This window comes from Mesoplodon densirostris, chromosome 2 (assembly GCF_025265405.1).
Source record: "Mesoplodon densirostris isolate mMesDen1 chromosome 2, mMesDen1 primary haplotype, whole genome shotgun sequence".
Taxonomy (NCBI): domain Eukaryota; kingdom Metazoa; phylum Chordata; class Mammalia; order Artiodactyla; family Ziphiidae; genus Mesoplodon; species Mesoplodon densirostris.
In genome coordinates this window covers 63,603,532-63,620,699 of record NC_082662.1, presented here as the reverse complement: position 1 = coordinate 63,620,699, position 17,168 = coordinate 63,603,532, and the positions used below count along the sequence as shown (strand labels likewise).

Sequence of the window (17,168 nt, the reverse complement as noted above, 5' to 3'; positions counted from 1 at the left end):
TTTTTTAAATGATATTTCTTCTAATATTTTATTTAAATTACTTATTTATTTTATTTACTGCTGATACTCTGTTCCCCCCCCCCCCATCTAGAATGTAAGCTTTATCATGTCAGGGAGTTTAACTGCTTGTGCCTTGAGAAAGACCTGGTATGTATCAATGGCTCAATAACTATTTGATGAATAAAAGAAATGGCTATGCTATAATGAAGCTTTTTAAGCATCATTTTGTGCCAGGCACTGTGCTTTGACCTCTGAATATGCAGAGATGAATCAGATATTTACCCTGCCTTTAGGCAGCGACAAAGACACCTGGCATACCCATAAATAATTACAATACAAGATAGAAAGTGTGTCATATGAGAGATTTAGATAAACTACTCAAAAGGGAAAGGTATTTCCAGCCAGAGCAACAGGGAAGAGTATAGAGATGATGAACCCTAAATTTGGGTCTTGGATCTGTGGAAATGGTGAAGAATAGCATTCTAGGTAGAAGGAACCACATTTAAAAAATCGCTAATGTGCTAAAGCATAGGGAGTAGGGAAAAACACAGAATATGGAAAGAACTCAGACTTTGAGTCAACATGTCTGACGTCAAATCCAAACTCTGAAGCTAAGTAGCTGTGTGACCTTAGACAAATTATTTAACCTCTCTGAGTTTCAGTTCTCACATTTGTAAAATTGGGATAATGCCATCTCGCCTAGAGTATTCTGTGAGGAAATCATGAACATAAAGCACCAAACCCCGTGACTTGCTCCCAGCCATCACTCAGTGAATAAGAGCTATTATTGGAGTGTAGTTTGACTGAGGTACAGATGAAATGTTCCCCTCAACAATGCCATTTTCCAATAGGAAGCAAGGCCAAAATGTATTGCATTTACTCTGCACTCCCTGGGAACATTCATCTATTGTCCAACTTGAAAAATGCAGCTGAAAATGACTAGTTTCATAAGAGAAGCATAAAACACTGAAAATGTGATGTATTGGCCTATCAGGCATAAGATTACTTTGAATATAGAAGGAGTAAAAATATGTGTGCTCTATATTTCAGGTGAAGATTATTTTAACTTACCCGCAGTTTCTTTCTTTCTTTGTTTCTTTTTCAGTTGCTCCTACGATTCAGGAAATTAAATCTGGCACTGTGGCCCCGGGACGCAGCGGATTGATAAGATGCGAAGGTTCAGGTGTGCCGCCTCCGGCCTTTGAATGGTACAAAGGAGAGAAGAAGTAAGGACCTTGTGATTATTACTCTGTTTCAAGCACTTTGAGCTAATGTGTTTGTGTTTCAGATATTTACTTTAAGCAGTTTCTTTAACTGTCTTGAATGATTCTCAGCAGCCTTTTCTTGGGCAGGCAAACTGAAGAGGCCCACATGGGAGGATGAGTAGCTAACAGCATCCAGAAGAAATGTCCACTTTGGTTTATATGATCTCAGAAATGCCTTCAAATCCCCCATCACTGGTGCATTTCATTTCTTTCCCGCCCTCTGAGCCAGCACGCCATTGCTCTTGCTGGCAATCATGTTTACTTGGGAAATAAACCAGCTCTTAAAGGACTTGGGCACAGTTTCCATGAGAGCACTCCAAAAGCAATCGGAGCTGCGGACTCTGCCTGGCTTCCTTGATAATCCTCAACCCTTTCACCTGCTTCCCTCTCCCACAAGTCATTTTAACATTTTGTTTTATAGAATGTGGCATTTAAGTAGTCTATCACTAAAGGGACTGTAGAGGGATAAAATACATGGTTGAAGGACTAACCAAGGGGATTTGAGGACTACTCTAACTTCAGAGGAGCTTGGGGAGCTTCAGAAAACCTTAGCAAGAGCTGTTGAACAAGAGAAGACAGGACTTGATGACTTCCTCTTTACTTTCAACAAGTGGGCTCATTCAGATCTCTTTACCTGCTCTTATCAAGCCATCAAAGAAGAAGACCCCCCCCCCCGGGTGAAATGACAGATGTAATGCAGAGGGGAGGGTATTATCTATAATATATATATATATTTTTGCTTCAAAACTAGGGAAAGGATGTATTCAAGAAAATGTTAGCTTGGACCATATGAACTTTCCATTTTTCAGTCAAAAAGGCTAAATGTTGGCAATCTCATACTATTCAACATATACGTATGGGGTTTATTTATTAGTGTCATGGCTCATAACTAATTACGGCTAAACGTCTAAACAGAAAACAGGTGAAATCATATAAGAACTTAGATGTTGCCACAATGAATGAGCATGGGTGTGACATAAGCAGGTATTTTTTTCTTAAACTGTAATCAAAAGTGGATTTATGGAAGATATTCTCTTTCAACATCAGCCTTAACAATAAAAGATATCCCCATAGCTATCTCATTTGTTTTGGATAACTGACAGTTGTTTTACCTAAAATTTTTCACAGTTGTTTTTTATGCAACTTCTTCTACAATTTGGGCTGCTCAATTACTACTTCTTTTTACTAATTCATTAATGCTTTTGCTAATTCTAAATCTTTGTGTCTTCCTGGAAGCCCCTATACTTTTATATACCTAGAATTAGATAAACCAGTCTGTGGTCACCCTTGTCCCATGCTACAGGATTACATATCTGGCAATATAACCTTCCTCAGATTCTGATAATCCAGGCTGGGAAGTCTTCAGTTTGTGATGATCTTTAGAGATAAACATATGGGAGAGTGGTTCTCAGTCCTTTGAAAATTATGAAAACCTTTGTTCAAATGCAATCTTTTTTGGAAGCCCAATAAGTAATATCTGTGAAAGTAAGGGTGAATGGAGCCTCAGTTCCATGTGCTCAGAGCCCTCCCTTCCATTAGGCTGTCCTTGCAGCCCCTCCTCCCCATCTCTGGTTCTCCACAAAGCACAGTTTTAAAAAATGACTTAAATTATTTTACATATCTTTCAAAGTCACTTTTGAAACTGTGTCATACCTTTCTTAAAGGCTACAAGCAGAATTATTGTTAGCAGCACAAGTGAGAACTCCTTTACTAAAGTCCATTTTGTTTCTAATAATTTTTTTTTTGCTATATCTCTCTCTTCCCCATTCCTAAATTCAGTGACCATTGTCAAAACAGGCTACAACAACCCTCAGCCCACTTTCTTGGCCTATAGCAAAGATAGCAAAGAGCCAATTGGTGTCCACAGTCATAGCTTCAGTGATTTTTTTTTTCCAAGTGGGGAGATGGACTATAGCTTTTATTAGATTTTCAAAGGAGTTTAGAACCACTGCTAAAAAAGGTAGATAGATTCCCCCCATCAGTGCCCCTCCCCAATACACTCACACACGAGAAAATCTAGCCGCTATGAAAATCAAATGCACTTATCAAAGGCAAACATATTTTCACTTCAGAATGAAGTATACATTTATCATTTGTTAGAGTTATATTTGAGGGAATATTAAAATTCTCAAAGAATATATAAATTCCTCTTAAAATTATAGAAAAGCAAATTGGAGTATATTCAGGGAGTAAGAGAGAGAAAAATTCTGCTTGCTGAATGATTGTTGTTACACTCACTAAGAGCATCTACCATGCTATCTTCAGGACCCAGGCCATTTCAAATATTTATTTAATCAAAATGAAAAACTATGTGTGGTTGGGAGTCCGCCTGCCGATGCAGGGGATACGGGTTCGTGCTCCGGTCCGGGAGGATCCCACATGCCGCAGAGCGGCTGGGCCCGTGAGCCATGGCCGCTGAGCCTGCGCGTCAGGAGCCTGTGCTCCACAACGGGAGAGGCCACAACAGTGAGAGGCCCGCGTACCGCAAAAAAAAAAAAAGAAAATCTATGTAATGAGCACCTGCTATTTAACATTAACTCATTTTATTTTCACAACAAACTTATAAGATAGATGCTACTCACCTTTTGCTGAAGAGAAACCAAAGCACAGTGTTTTTAACTAATTTGCACAAGTCTATAATTAGTGACAGAGCTGGGATTTGAGCCCAGGAAGTCTTGCAAATATTCATGCAGAGTCTGTGGATTTAACCCTTATACTATGGCACCCAGTATTGTTCATGGGACCTCAGAGTCTATCAAAAATAATTTGAAATATCAATGTTAAATGCCAGGGTAAAGGCATTGCAGGTAATTTACAAGATAGCAAAATAAAAGACTGCACGTAGGAACACTCACTTATACTTTCCCAATTGGTTTCATCAAAGACACAGAAATAATGGAGTCAAGGTAACCAGACAGAAAAGAAACAGATACAGCATGTTTTCAAGTTGTTTTCTTGACCTCAAGGTCATTACCAGGAGCATGAGGCTGGCAGAGACTGTTGGAGCAGAGCATAGTTTTTACAAGATCTTGAGTTTTATTTCCTAGAGATCTTTTATACTTGAGATTTACAAAAAATATTCAGAAATAACTTACTCTCTTCACTTATACTTAAGAGGATGTTTATAAAAACTCATCTCGCTTAAATCAAGATCTTCAAAGCCAGATCTTCATTCAAATAAATATAAACAAATAAACACAAACAAATAAACAGGAGGAAGTGCCTGATCATCTCTAATCTTATCTCTGCCTATAGTTCTTCCACATCCTGTAAATCCGTTTCTGTGTGCTGGGAATAATATGATTGAAAGCCTTTTAAAAAACAAATCCTGCAAAATGAAGCACAATTTAAAGAAAAGAAGGAAACGTTATTGAGGATAAATCACTTTCCAGGACCTTTAAATTCTATCTCATTTATTCTTCCAGGACCTTTAAATTCTATCTCATTTATTCTTCAGACCTCTGTGAGGTATGATTTATTATCCTCAATTTACTGATGACAAAACTGAAACATAAGAGACTTAACCTGTCTAAGAGCACTCACTTAAAAGATGCTGTCGGGACACACTTTAGATTTGTCAACCTCTCAGCCCATGTTCTTTCCTTGTATACATTGCCATTATTAGTTATCTATTGTGAAGTATAAATCACCCCCAAATTTAGCAGCTTAAAACAGTAAGCTTTTGTTATCTCAGTGTCTGTGGGTCAGGAATCCAGGAGCAGTTAGTGGGATATGGCTAAGGGTCTTTGACTTAGGTCCTGTCAAATGTCACCTGGCGCTGATCCTCTGAAGGCTTGACTAGGGCGGGAGGATCAGCTTCTGAGGTAGCTCGCTCACATGTCCTACATGTGGGTGCCTGTTTTTGATTGAAGGCCTTTGTTAATCACCATACAGACCTATAAATAGGGCTGCTAGATGTCTTCATGACAAGACAGTTGACTTTCCCCAGAGCTAGTGATTCAAGAGAAACCATAGAAGCTGTTCATGATCTAGTCTCAGAAATCTCTATCTTTTCTGCAATATATTATTTGTTGTAAAAGGTGACCCTATTCAAAAAGGGAGAGGTAATAGGGGAACATAAATATCGAGAGGTGAGAATCATCAGATGCCATCTTCAAAGATGGCTGTCACATTGTCTCCCACATGGATGATGTAATTGTTTATATATTAGAAATATTAGCCATTTGACCTTTAGTCTATTGCACTGTTTGAGTAAGCATCATGAGAAAGACTAAAGTTATATACTTGTTATTAAGATATTCCTTTGTATAAAATGGTCATTTTTTAACACTATAGTCTCTTTCAGCATACCTGGCAGGGACAATTCTAATAGGCTAAATTTTACTCTCTATATAAAAACATTTTAAGTATTGGGAAAACTAAAGTTCAGAGTTCAATTACACAGAGAACCAAAAATTTAAACTTTTTTTCTTAATAACAGAGAAGATTGATAAAAAGAAATACACTCCTTATATGCAGTGAAAGGACACTTCAGAATAGGCTAAGTAAATAATGTCTTTGATAACATGAGATAAGTTCATCTATAGCTTGAGAACAGTACATTCACTTAGGATTAAGACCAAAAACATAAACTTAATTTTAGAGGACTAACGTTTAAATTGGTATTGCAAAAACATAGGTTTTGTATCACTTTGTGGAGATGGTATTACCATCTTGTCTTAGATCAGAATTTTATTATTTGCTTACTTAGTTGAATTCCCTCCTATTTTTTTTAGCTTTCCTCAAATCCAAGCCTGCAACCTAGAAAGACATGCCTTCTTATTTTTTATGATGAGTTTAACTGCTCCAGTCTTATAAAATACTACATACTTTATTCACTTTGCCTATTTTTAGGCAAATGGACAATTGTACCAATGTCTTTTTAGAATTCTTTAATCACAACAGGGTTTCTTTCTTAATTCTCTGTTATAATTTAAGATAGGGATACAAATGTTACAAATAGGTAAATACAAATTTCATCCATAAGTGAAAAACAAATATGTTGTAAAACATTAAAATGATCAATATATCAGTTAAAAAACAAACATGTATCTAAAAAGTGAATATTTTATATTTTATGATGGGAACTTAATATTTTGACTTTTTAAGCAATGAATTTCAAATTTAGTCTATGAATTTTTGTCATTCTTTACAACAAATAACATGTCAGCACACCTCTCACTTCAGAATCCTGTTAATGGTTCAGTCTACACCACTGCTTCAGAGGAAATATGATGAGCATTACCTTATTGCCTGTTGTAAAGGATTTATTATCTATGTGCATAAAACATGCATGCACATGTCACAAAATGTATACAGGCACCACCGAATGGACAGAAAAATGCCAAAATCAACCAGGTAGAGTATGCCAGGTTCACATTACACAGAAGTATAATGATCTTTTTCAATCAGGTTAGGTTTTCATTTTAGGGAATGATGATTTTTTACTGTTGGTTTTACAGAGGTAAGGTGAACTTGAGAAATCATAATGAAGTGGAGTGACCTTTCCGCTCCTTTTTCCTATTCTAGATTATTTACTACTGGATCATCTAGATGGGCCATAAATTTCATCTGAGTTATTCACTTTGATGAATGAATGTAAGAAGGAGGGTCTTCTTTCCTTCTTTTATTTTCAAGGGGACCAGAAAAATGAGTTAAAATATTTTTCTGTATCTTCAAAGATCCTTTTTCTTTGCTGTTTTTTCATTTAATTTATGTGTGTCAAAGTTATGAATACATCACATTTGTATAACCCGTTATGATTTTCTCTTTTTTCTTTTTTGTGGTACACGGACCTCTCACTGCTGTGGCCTCTCCCGTTGCGGAGCACAGGCTCCGGACGTGCAGGCTCAGCGGCCATGGCTCACGGGCCCAGCCGCTCCATGGCATGTGGGATCTTCCCGGACCAGGGCACAAACCCGTGTCCCCTGCATCGGCAGGCGGACTGTCAACCACTGCGCCACCAGGGAAGCCCCGGTTATGATTTTCAAAGGATTTTTATATATGGTAGTTTAACAAAATGTGTGCATTTTTACATTTCACTTACAATAGAGTCAACTCTTCAAGCTTTAGGTGCTACAAAAGAGAGAAAAAGAGAAAGAGATAAATATATAATAGTAACAAGTTAAATGACATGGACTTGCTACTCTAAAGATGTACAATAGGAGACATATTCCTTGCTACAACTTCAATCATGCTTCATTCCCATTTGCCTCTGATAGCGTATTTCTCCATTCTAAGTGAGATTCTCAGGTGGAAAATGGGTATCTAATATAACATGGTTCTAAAACAAAAAGCAACTATTTCATCCAGTGCCCAACCATGGAGAATGATGTAAAGCAGTGGTCCACAACATTTTTGGAACATATATCCCTATGAGTAAAATTTGAAACTTAGCAAAATTAGCAATATATGCATACTTATTTGTAAATTATGTATATGCATTTCTGAACTGGTATATTGCTTACATTAAATGACCGACAACAGATAAAATATAAAAGATGAGATTAAAATGCAACATAAATGGATATTTTATTATTTTTTTCTCATATTCCAACAGACCACTTTGTACCCACCTTGAAGTACTTGCCCTCCATTTTGGAGACTCTTGTAAAGTACGTTAGTTTAAAGTAAGGAAGTTTAGGGAATTGTCAAGGGCAGTTTTAATGACATGGAACTTTTACCCTATGTGCTGACTTTGCAGTCTTACAACGCATATTATGTAACTTAATGTACTAATTTGCCCATTCCTTGCAAAATTCTAACTAGATTATGCCTGAGAAAAATGCTATCTCATAAAGGTAAAATAACTTGTTGAAGGGAAGTACAGAATGGGAAGTAAAATCTAATTTCAAGAAAAACTTGGGAGGTGATGAATATGTTTATGGTCTTGATATTGATGGTTTCACAGTTGTATACTAATTCCCAAACTCACTGAGTTGTATATATAAAATATGTACAACTTCATATACATCAATTATACCTCAATAAAGTGATTTAAAAAATAATAAAAACCCTAACATATGTACAAAATGGATAACTGTATAAAAAATAAATAAAATACAATACAAAAATTCAAATAATAATTTTAAAAAACCCTAATTTTCTGACTCATGTCAAGATATCCCTCTTCTAGATTTTATACCACAATTTTAATTATTAGAAAGAGACTAGAATTATAATTCTCTACACACACACACACACACACACACACACACATGCACACACACATGCACACAACCCCTGCCTATCACCCCTTTTCATCCTCTCATTTGCAAGGCCATTATTATAAAAGTAGCAGTTACATATTTTGATTTAGAATGGTACTAGAAATAACCTCATTGCCACCCCATGTTAAAAATGACCTTCCCTGATGACCTGAGATTTTACTTCTTCTCATTGGGCACTTATCTGTGAGATAATTTGCAAAATTTGAAAAGGAAATAAGTTCCTGTGTTGACAGAACTTGCATTTCTAATGTTATCTCATTATTATGTATTTGCTTGTTTGTTTATTAGTTTATCAATTTCATCCTGATGATATTTCACTCCTTTTTACAACCAAAGTCTTATCAATACAATTCCATCACCTCTGTGATGACTTGGTCATCCGAGGCCAAGATGATAAAGGGTAAATATCTGAAACAAATGGGAGCATCTCAATTACTGGGAACTAGAGAGCACATGTACATGTAAGACATAAATATCTATTATTTTTTTTTTCTTTTTTTTTTTTTCTTTTTTTATTTTACAAATTTAATCAGTTATACATATACATATGTTCCCATATCCCCTCCCTTTTGCGTCTCCCTCCCACCCTCCCTATCCCACCCCTCCAGGAGGGCACAAAGAACCGAGCTGATCTCCCTGTGCTATGCGGCTGCTTCCCACTAGCTATCTACCTTACATTTGGTAGTGTATATATGTCCATGCCGCTCTTTCACTTTGTCACAGCTTACCCTTCCCCCTCCCCATATCCTCAAGTCCATGCTCTAGTAGGTCTGTGTCTTTATTCCTGTCTTACCCCTATGTTCTTGATGACATTTTTTTCTTAAATTCCATATATATGTGTCAGCATACAGTATTTGTCTTTCTCTTTCTGACTTACTTCACTCTGTATGACAGACTCTAGGTCCATCCACCTCATTACAAATAGCTCAATTTCATTTCTTTTTATGGCTGAGTAATATTCCATTGTATATATGTGCCACATCTTCTTTATCCATTCATCCGATGATGGACACTTATGTTGTTTCCATCTCCGGGCTATTGTAAATAGGGCTGCTATGAACATTTTGGTACATGTCTCTTTTTGAATTATGGTTTTCTCAGGGTATATGCCCAGTAGTGGGATTGCTGGGTCATATGGTAGTTCTATTTGTAGTTTTTTAAGGAACCTCCATACTGTTCTCCATAGTGGCTGTACCAATTCACATTCCCACCAGCAGTGCAAGAGTGTTCCCTTTTTTCCACACCCTCTCCAGCATTTATTGTTTCTAGATTTTTTGATGATGGCCATTCTGACTGGTGTGAGATGATATCTCATTGTAGTTTTGATTTGCATTTCTCTAATGAGTAAAGATGTTGAGCATCCTTTCATGTGTTTGTTGGCTGTCTGTATATCTTCTGTGGAGAAATGTCTATTTAGGTCTTCTGCCCATTTTTGGATTGGGTTGTTTGTTTTTTTGCTATTGAGCTGCATGAGCTGCTTATAAATTTTGGAGATTAATCCTTTGTCAGTTGCTTCATTTGCAAATATTTTCTCCCATTCTGAGGGTTGTCTTTTCGTCTTGTTTATGGTTTCCTTTGCTGTGCAAAAGCTTTGAAGTTTCATTAGGTCCCATGTGTTTATTTTTGTCTTTATTTCCATTTCTCTAGGGGGTGGGTCAAAAAGGATCTTGCTGTGATTTATGTCATAGAGTGTTCTGCCTATGTTTTCCTCTAGGAGTTTGATAGTGTCTGGCCTTACATTTAGGTCTTTAATCCATTTTGAGCTAATTTTTGTGTATGGTGTTAGGGAATGATCTAATCTCATACTTTTACATGTCCCTGTCCAGTTTTCCCAGCACCACTTATTGAAGAGACTGTCCTTTCTCCACTGTACATTCCTGCCTCCTTTATCAAAGATAAGGTGACCATATGTCCGTGGGTTTATCTCTGGGCTTTCTATCCTGTTCCATTGATCTATCTTTCTGTTTTTGTGCCAGTACCATACTGTCTTGATTACTGTAGCTTTGTAGTATAGTCTGAAGTCAGGGAGCCTGATTCCTCCAGCTCCGTTTTTCGTTCTCAAGATTGCTTTGGCTATTCGGGGTCTTTTGTGTTTCCATACAAATTGTGAAATTTTTTGTTCTAGTTCTGTGAAAAATGCCATTGGTAGTTTGATAGGTATTGCATTGAATCTGTAGATTGCTTTGGGTAGTAGAGTCATTTTCACAATGTTGATTCTTCCAATCCAAGAACATGGTACATCTCTCCATCTATTTGTATCATCTTTAATTTCTTTCAGCAGTGTCTTATAATTTTCTGCATACAGGTCTTTTGTCTCCTTAGGTAGGTTTATTCCTAGATATTTTATTCTTTTTGTTGCAATGGTAAATGGGAGTGTTTCCTTGATTTCACTTTCAGATTTTTCATCATTAGTATATAGGAATGCCAGAGATTTCTGTGCATTAATTTTGTATCCTGCAACTTTACCAAATTCATTGATTAGCTCTAGTAGTTTTCTGGTAGCATCTTTAGGATTCTCTATGTATAGTATCATGTCATCTGCAAACAGTGACAGCTTTACTTCTTCTTTTCCCATTTGGATTCCTTTTATTTCCTTTTCTTCTCTGATTGCTGTGGCTAAAACTTCCAAAACTATGTTGAATAAGAGTGGTGAGAGTGGGCAATCTTGTCTTGTTCCTGATCTTAGTGGAAATGGTTTCAGTTTTTCACCATTGAGGACAATGCTGGCTGTGGGTTTGTCATATATGGCCTTTATTATGTTGAGGAAAGTTCGCTCTATGCCTACTTTCTGCAGGGTTTTTATCATAAATGGGTGTTGAATTTTGTCAAAAGCTTTCTCTGCATCTATTGAGATGATCATATGGTTTTTCTCCTTCAGTTTGTTAATATGGTGTATCACATTGATTGATTTGCGTATATTGAAGAATCCTTGCATTCCTGGAATAAACCCCACTTGATCATGGTGTATGATCCTTTTAATGTGCTGTTGGATTCTGTTTGCTAGTATTTTGTTGAGGATTTTTGCATCTATGTTCATCAGTGATATTGGCCTGTAGTTTTCTTTCTTTGTGACATCCTTGTCTGGTTTTGGTATCAAGGTGATGGTGGCCTCGTAGAATGAGTTTGGGAGTGTTCCTCCCTCTGCTATATTTTGGAAGAGTTTGAGAAGGATAGGTGTTAGCTCTTCTCTAAATGCTTGATAGAATTCGCCTGTGAAGCCATCTGGTCCTGGGCTTTTGTTTGTTGGAAGATTTTTAATCACAGTTTCAATTTCAGTGCTTGTGATTGGTCTGTTCATATTTTCTATTTCTTCCTGATTCAGTCTTGGCAGGTTGTGCATTTCTAAGAATTGGTCCATTTCTTCCAGGTTGTCCATTTTATTGGCATAGAGTTGCTTATAGTAATCTCTCATGATCTTTTGTATTTCTGCAGTGTCAGTTGTTACTTCTCCTTTTTCATTTCTAATTCTATTGATTTGAGTCTTCTCCCTTTTTTTCTTGATGAGTCTGGCTAATGGTTTATCAATTTTGTTTATCTTCTCAAAGAACCAGCTTTTACTTTTATTGATCTTTGCTATCGTTTCCTTCATTTCTTTTTCATTTATTTCTGATCTGATTTTTATGATTTCTTTCCTTCTGCTAACTTTGGGATGTTTTTGTTCTTCTTTCTCTAATTGCTTTAGGTGCAAGGTTAGGTTGTTTATTCGAGATATTTCCTGTTTCTTAAGGTGGGATTGTATTGCCATAAACTTCCCTCTTAGAACTGCTTTTGCTGCATCCCATAGGTTTTGGGTCGTCGTGTCTCCATTGTCATTTGTTTCTAGGTATTTTTTAATTTCCTCTTTGATTTCTTCAGTGATCACTTCGTTATTAAGTAGTGTATTGTTTAGCCTCCATGTGTTTGTATGTTTTACAGCTCTTTTCCTGTAATTGATATCTAGTCTCATAGCATTGTGGTCGGAAAAGATACTTGATACAATTTCAATTTTCTTAAATTTACCAAGGCTTGATTTGTGACCCAAGATATGATCTATCCTGGAGAATGTTCCATGAGCACTTGAGAAAAATGTGTATTCTGTTGTTTTTGGATGGAATGTCCTATAAATATCAATTAAGTCCATCTTGTTTAATGTATCATTTAAAGCTTGTGTTTCCTTATTTATTTTCATTTTGGATGACCTGTCCATTGGTGAAAGTGGGGTGTTAAAGTCCCCTACTATGATTGTGTTACTGTCGATTTCTCCTTTTATGGCTGTTAATATTTCCCTTAGGTATTGAGGTGCTCCTATGTTGGGTGCATAAATATTTACAATTGTTATATCTTCTTCTTGGATTGATCCCTTGATCATTATGTAGTGTCCTTCTTTGTCTCTTCTAGTAGTCTTTATTTTAAAGTCTATTTTGTCTGATATGAGAATTGCTACTCCAGCTTTCTTTTGGTTTCCATTTGCATGGAATATCTTTTTCCATCCCCTTACTTTCAGTCTGTATGTGTCTCTAGGTCTGAAGTGGGTCTCTTGTAGACAGCATATATATGGGTCTTGTTTTTGTATCCATTCAGCCAGTCTGTGTCTTTTGGTGGGAGCATTTAGTCCATTTACATTTAAGGTAATTATTGATATGTATGTTCCTATTCCCATTTTCTTAATTGTTTTGGGTTCGTTATTGTAGTTCTTTTCCTTCTGTTGTGTTTCTTGCCTAGAGAAGTTCCTTTAGCATTTGTTGTAAAGCTGGTTTGGTGGTGCTGAACTCTCTCAGCTTTTGCTTGTCTGTAAAGGTTTTAATTTCTCCATCACATCTGAATGAGATCCTTGCTGGGTAGAGTAATCTTGGTTGCAGGTTTTTCTCCCTCATCACTTTAATTATGTCCTGCCACTCCCTTCTGGCTTGTAGAGTTTCTGCTGAGAGATCAGCTGTTATCCTGATGGGGATTCCCTTGTGTGTTATTTGTTGTTTTTGCCTTGCTGCTTTTAATATGATTTCTTTGTGTTTAATTTTTGACAGTTTGATTAATATGTGTCTTGGTGTATTTCTCCTTGGATTTATTCTGTATGGGACTCTCTGTGCCTCCTGGACTTGATTAACTATTTCCTTTCCCATATTAGGGAAGTTTTCAACTATAATCTCTTCAAATATTTTCTCAGTCCCTTTCTTTTTCTCTTCTTCTTCTGGAACCCCTATAATTCGAATGTTGGTGCGTTTAATGTTGTCCCAGAGGTCTCTGAGACTGTCCTCTGTTCTTTTCATTCTTTTTTCTTTATTTTGCTGTGCAGCAGTTATTTCCACTATTTTATCTTCCACCTCACTTATCCGTTCTTCTGCCTCAGTTATTCTGCTATTGATCCCATCTAGAGTATTTTTTATTTCATTTATTGTGTTTTTAATCGATGCTTGATTCGTCTTTAGTTCTTCTAGGTCCTTGTTAACTGTTTCTTGCATTTTGTCTATTCTATTTCCAAGATTTTGGATCATCTTTACCATCATTATTCTGAATTCTTTTTCAGATAGACTGCCTATTACCTCTTCATTTGTTAGGTCTGGTGGGTTTTTATCTTGCTCCTTCTCCTGCTGTGTGTTTTTCTGTCTTCTCATTTTGCTTATGTTACTGTGTTTGGGGTCTCCTTTTTGCAGGCTGCAGGTTCGTAGTTCCCGTTGTTTTTGGTGTGTGTCCCTAGTGGCTAAGGTTGGTTTAGTGGGTTGTGTAGGCTTCTTGGTGGAGGGGACTACTGCCTGTGTTCTGGTGGATGAGGCTGGATCTTGTCTTTCTGGTGGGCAGGTCCACGTCTGGTGGTGTGTTTTGGGGTGTTTGCGGACTTTTTATGAATTGAGGCAGCCTCTCTGCTAATGGGTGGCGTTGTGTTCCTGTCTTGCTAGTTGTTTGGCATAGGGTGTCCAGCACTGTAGCTTGCTGGTCGTTGAGTGAAGCTGGGTGCTGGTGTTGAGATGGAGATCTCTGGAAGATTTTCGCCGTTTGATATTATGTGGAGCTGGGAGGTCTCTTGTGGCCCAGTGTCCTGAAGTTCGCTCTCCCACCTCAGAGGCACAGCACTGACTCCTGGCTCCTCAATTTGGGATGATTTGTTGTCTATTCATGTATTCCACAGATGCAGGGTACATGAAGTTGATTGTGGAGCTTTAATCCGCTGCTTCTGAGGCTGCTGGGAGAGGTTTCGCTTTCTCTTCTTTGTTCTCACAGCTCCTGGGTCTCAGCTTTGGATTTGGCCCCGCCTCTGCGTGTAGGTCGCCGGAGGGCGTCTGTTCTTCGCTCAGACAGTACAGGGTTAAAGGAGCAGCCTCTTCGGGGACTCTGGCTCACTCAGGCCGGGCGGGAGGGAGGGGCACGGAGTACGGGGCGAGCCTGCAGCGGCAGAGGTCGGCGTGACGTTGCACCAGCCCGAGGCGCGCCGTGCGTTCTCCCAGGGAAGCCGCCCCTGGGTCCCGGGACCCCGGCAGTGGCAGGCTGCACAGGTTCCCGGAAGGGCGGTGTGGACAGTGACCTGCGCTCACACACAGGCTTCTCGGCGGCGGCAGCAGCAGCCCCAGCGTCCCACGCCCGTCTCTGGGCTCCGCGCTTTCAGCCGCGACTCGCGCCCGTCTCTGGAGCTCCTTTACGCGGCGCTCTTAATCCCCTCTCCTCGCGCACCAGGAAACCAAGAGGGAAGAAAAAGTCTCCTGCCTCTTCGGCAGCTCCAGAGTTTTCCCGGACTCCCTCCCGGCTAGCTGTGGCACATTAGCCCCCTTCAGGCTGAGTTCTCGCCGCCAGCCCCAGTCCTCTCCCTGCGCTCTGACCGAAGCCCGAGCCTCAGCTCCAGCGCCGCCCGCCCCGGCGGGGGAGCAGACAAGCCTCTCGGGCTGGTGAGTGCCGCTTGGCACCGCTCCTCTGTGCGGGAATCTCTCTGCTTTGCCCTACCCAGGTATGTGGGGAGTTTCTTGCCTTTTGGGAGGTCTGGGGTCTTCTGCCAGCGTTCAGTAGGTGTTCTGTAGGAGTTGTTCCACGTGTAGCTGTATTTCTGGTGTATCTGTGGGGAGGAAGGTGATCTCCGCGTCTTCTCTATTATTATATTGAAAACTTTGGGCTAGTCAGACAAAGTTGAAAGTGGACCAATTCCAGTTTGCATCTCCTGACTTAGAATTTACAACTTACAAAAATCACCAAAATGAAATAAGTACTAAGAAAACCCTAAGGGAATCCTAAGTCCTTGAAAGTACACAGCCAGGGTCCATTCAACTCAAATCAGAGCATTAACAAATGCTTCAGGGAAAAGGTGGCTTTTGTGCTGGACACCAAAGAATGAATAGTATTTCCAAATATTGCAAAGGATGAAGAATAATCATTAGCAAGAAAAGAATGCGGTCAATTCATCTGAGCATTGTGTGGAGAGTTTTTTATACTCTGGGGTACAGGATGTGAAATATGGTGTAATAGAAGGTAGGTTTAGAAAGGTCTCTTAGGGCAAGACTTGAGGGATCTTAAATGTCATTATAAGACATTTGGGCTGGATTCCATAGACATTAGGAAGCCATCAGAGGGCTTTACCAGAATAGTAAAATGATCTACTCCCCATTTTCACAAAATGTTTCTGGAAGCAGTTGGGAGGAATGGATGGGAAAGATATAAAATATGGCTTAAACTAAGATATTGGTTGTGCAGTTTAAAAGCAAGAGAGAGAAAAGGTAGTATTTGTATGTTTCAGTGTCTGATTAAATACAAGGAAAGGACAATTTGAAGGTAATTCCAAGTTTTCTATCTCAATAACAAGGTTGAATAGTGAAGTTATTAGCTGAGGCTGAGAACACAGGAAAAGAGATTTGGAAGAGATCTGAGTACTGAGTTTGGTTTGGAACATTCTGAAATCGGGTGTTAATACAGGATACACAGTCCACCAGCAAACAGGATTTTGGTTGTGTTCTTAAAATTCATAGCGATATTTCCAAAATAAATATTTGATCTTATCACTTGGTCCTTGAATCTTTCAGTGGTTTCTGATTGTCCCTAGAATCAAGTCCTAACAGCACAGCATGGCAAAGGAGGCCTTTGTTTTCTAGCACCTGTTGACCTCTCTGTCTATGAATCTTGCCATTCTGCTGTCTCACAATAGGGGTTTAGCCATCCTGAAATATTTAATTCCCAAAGTGTGACATGATCTCTGTCTTTCAAGCCTCTTCATATGTTGGCTGCTTTGTTTATAAGCCCCTTCCACATACCCAACCCTGGCTACCTTTGACTGGCTGCCTTCCACTAGGCCTTTAGTCTCAATTCAGATGTCACCTTCTCTCAGAAAATACCCTGAGCCTTTTCTCCTAGAAGAGGAAACTCTCCAGATGTACTCCTATTTGCTCACCTCTGTCAAAGCACAAAGATGCTGTGTTAACCCTCATGTTCACAGCGTCTAACATGGTGTTTGGAACACACTCTGTTGCAAGAAAATGTTGTGGCCTTTTCATATTGATAAAGCAGAGCCATTCTTATTTTGATTCACTTTCAAATTGATAAGAGAATATTAGTAGAATTGCATCATCCCCTTAGACTGAGGAACACTGTAAACCCAATGTGTGATTACAGAAGAGAAGCTGGTATCTGTTGCTCAATTCTGACTTCCCAGGATTTCTTCTTTGTGAACGTGGTCTCTGCAAAGTGGTTGTGTTGGTATATTGTGGGATGAAATTTGACACTA

The 17,168-nt window shown here is 38.6% G+C and overlaps 1 protein-coding gene across 1 annotated transcript in view; it reads left to right on the top strand.

Annotated features, from left to right (window-relative positions):
* NEGR1 (neuronal growth regulator 1) overlaps positions 1-17,168 on the top strand; it is a 920,677-nt gene that overhangs the window by 711,766 nt on the left and 191,743 nt on the right. The window contains exon 5 of the mRNA XM_060084535.1: positions 1,106-1,226. Coding sequence (XP_059940518.1) covers positions 1,106-1,226 — 121 coding nt within the window. The remainder of the gene's footprint in view (positions 1-1,105; positions 1,227-17,168) is intronic.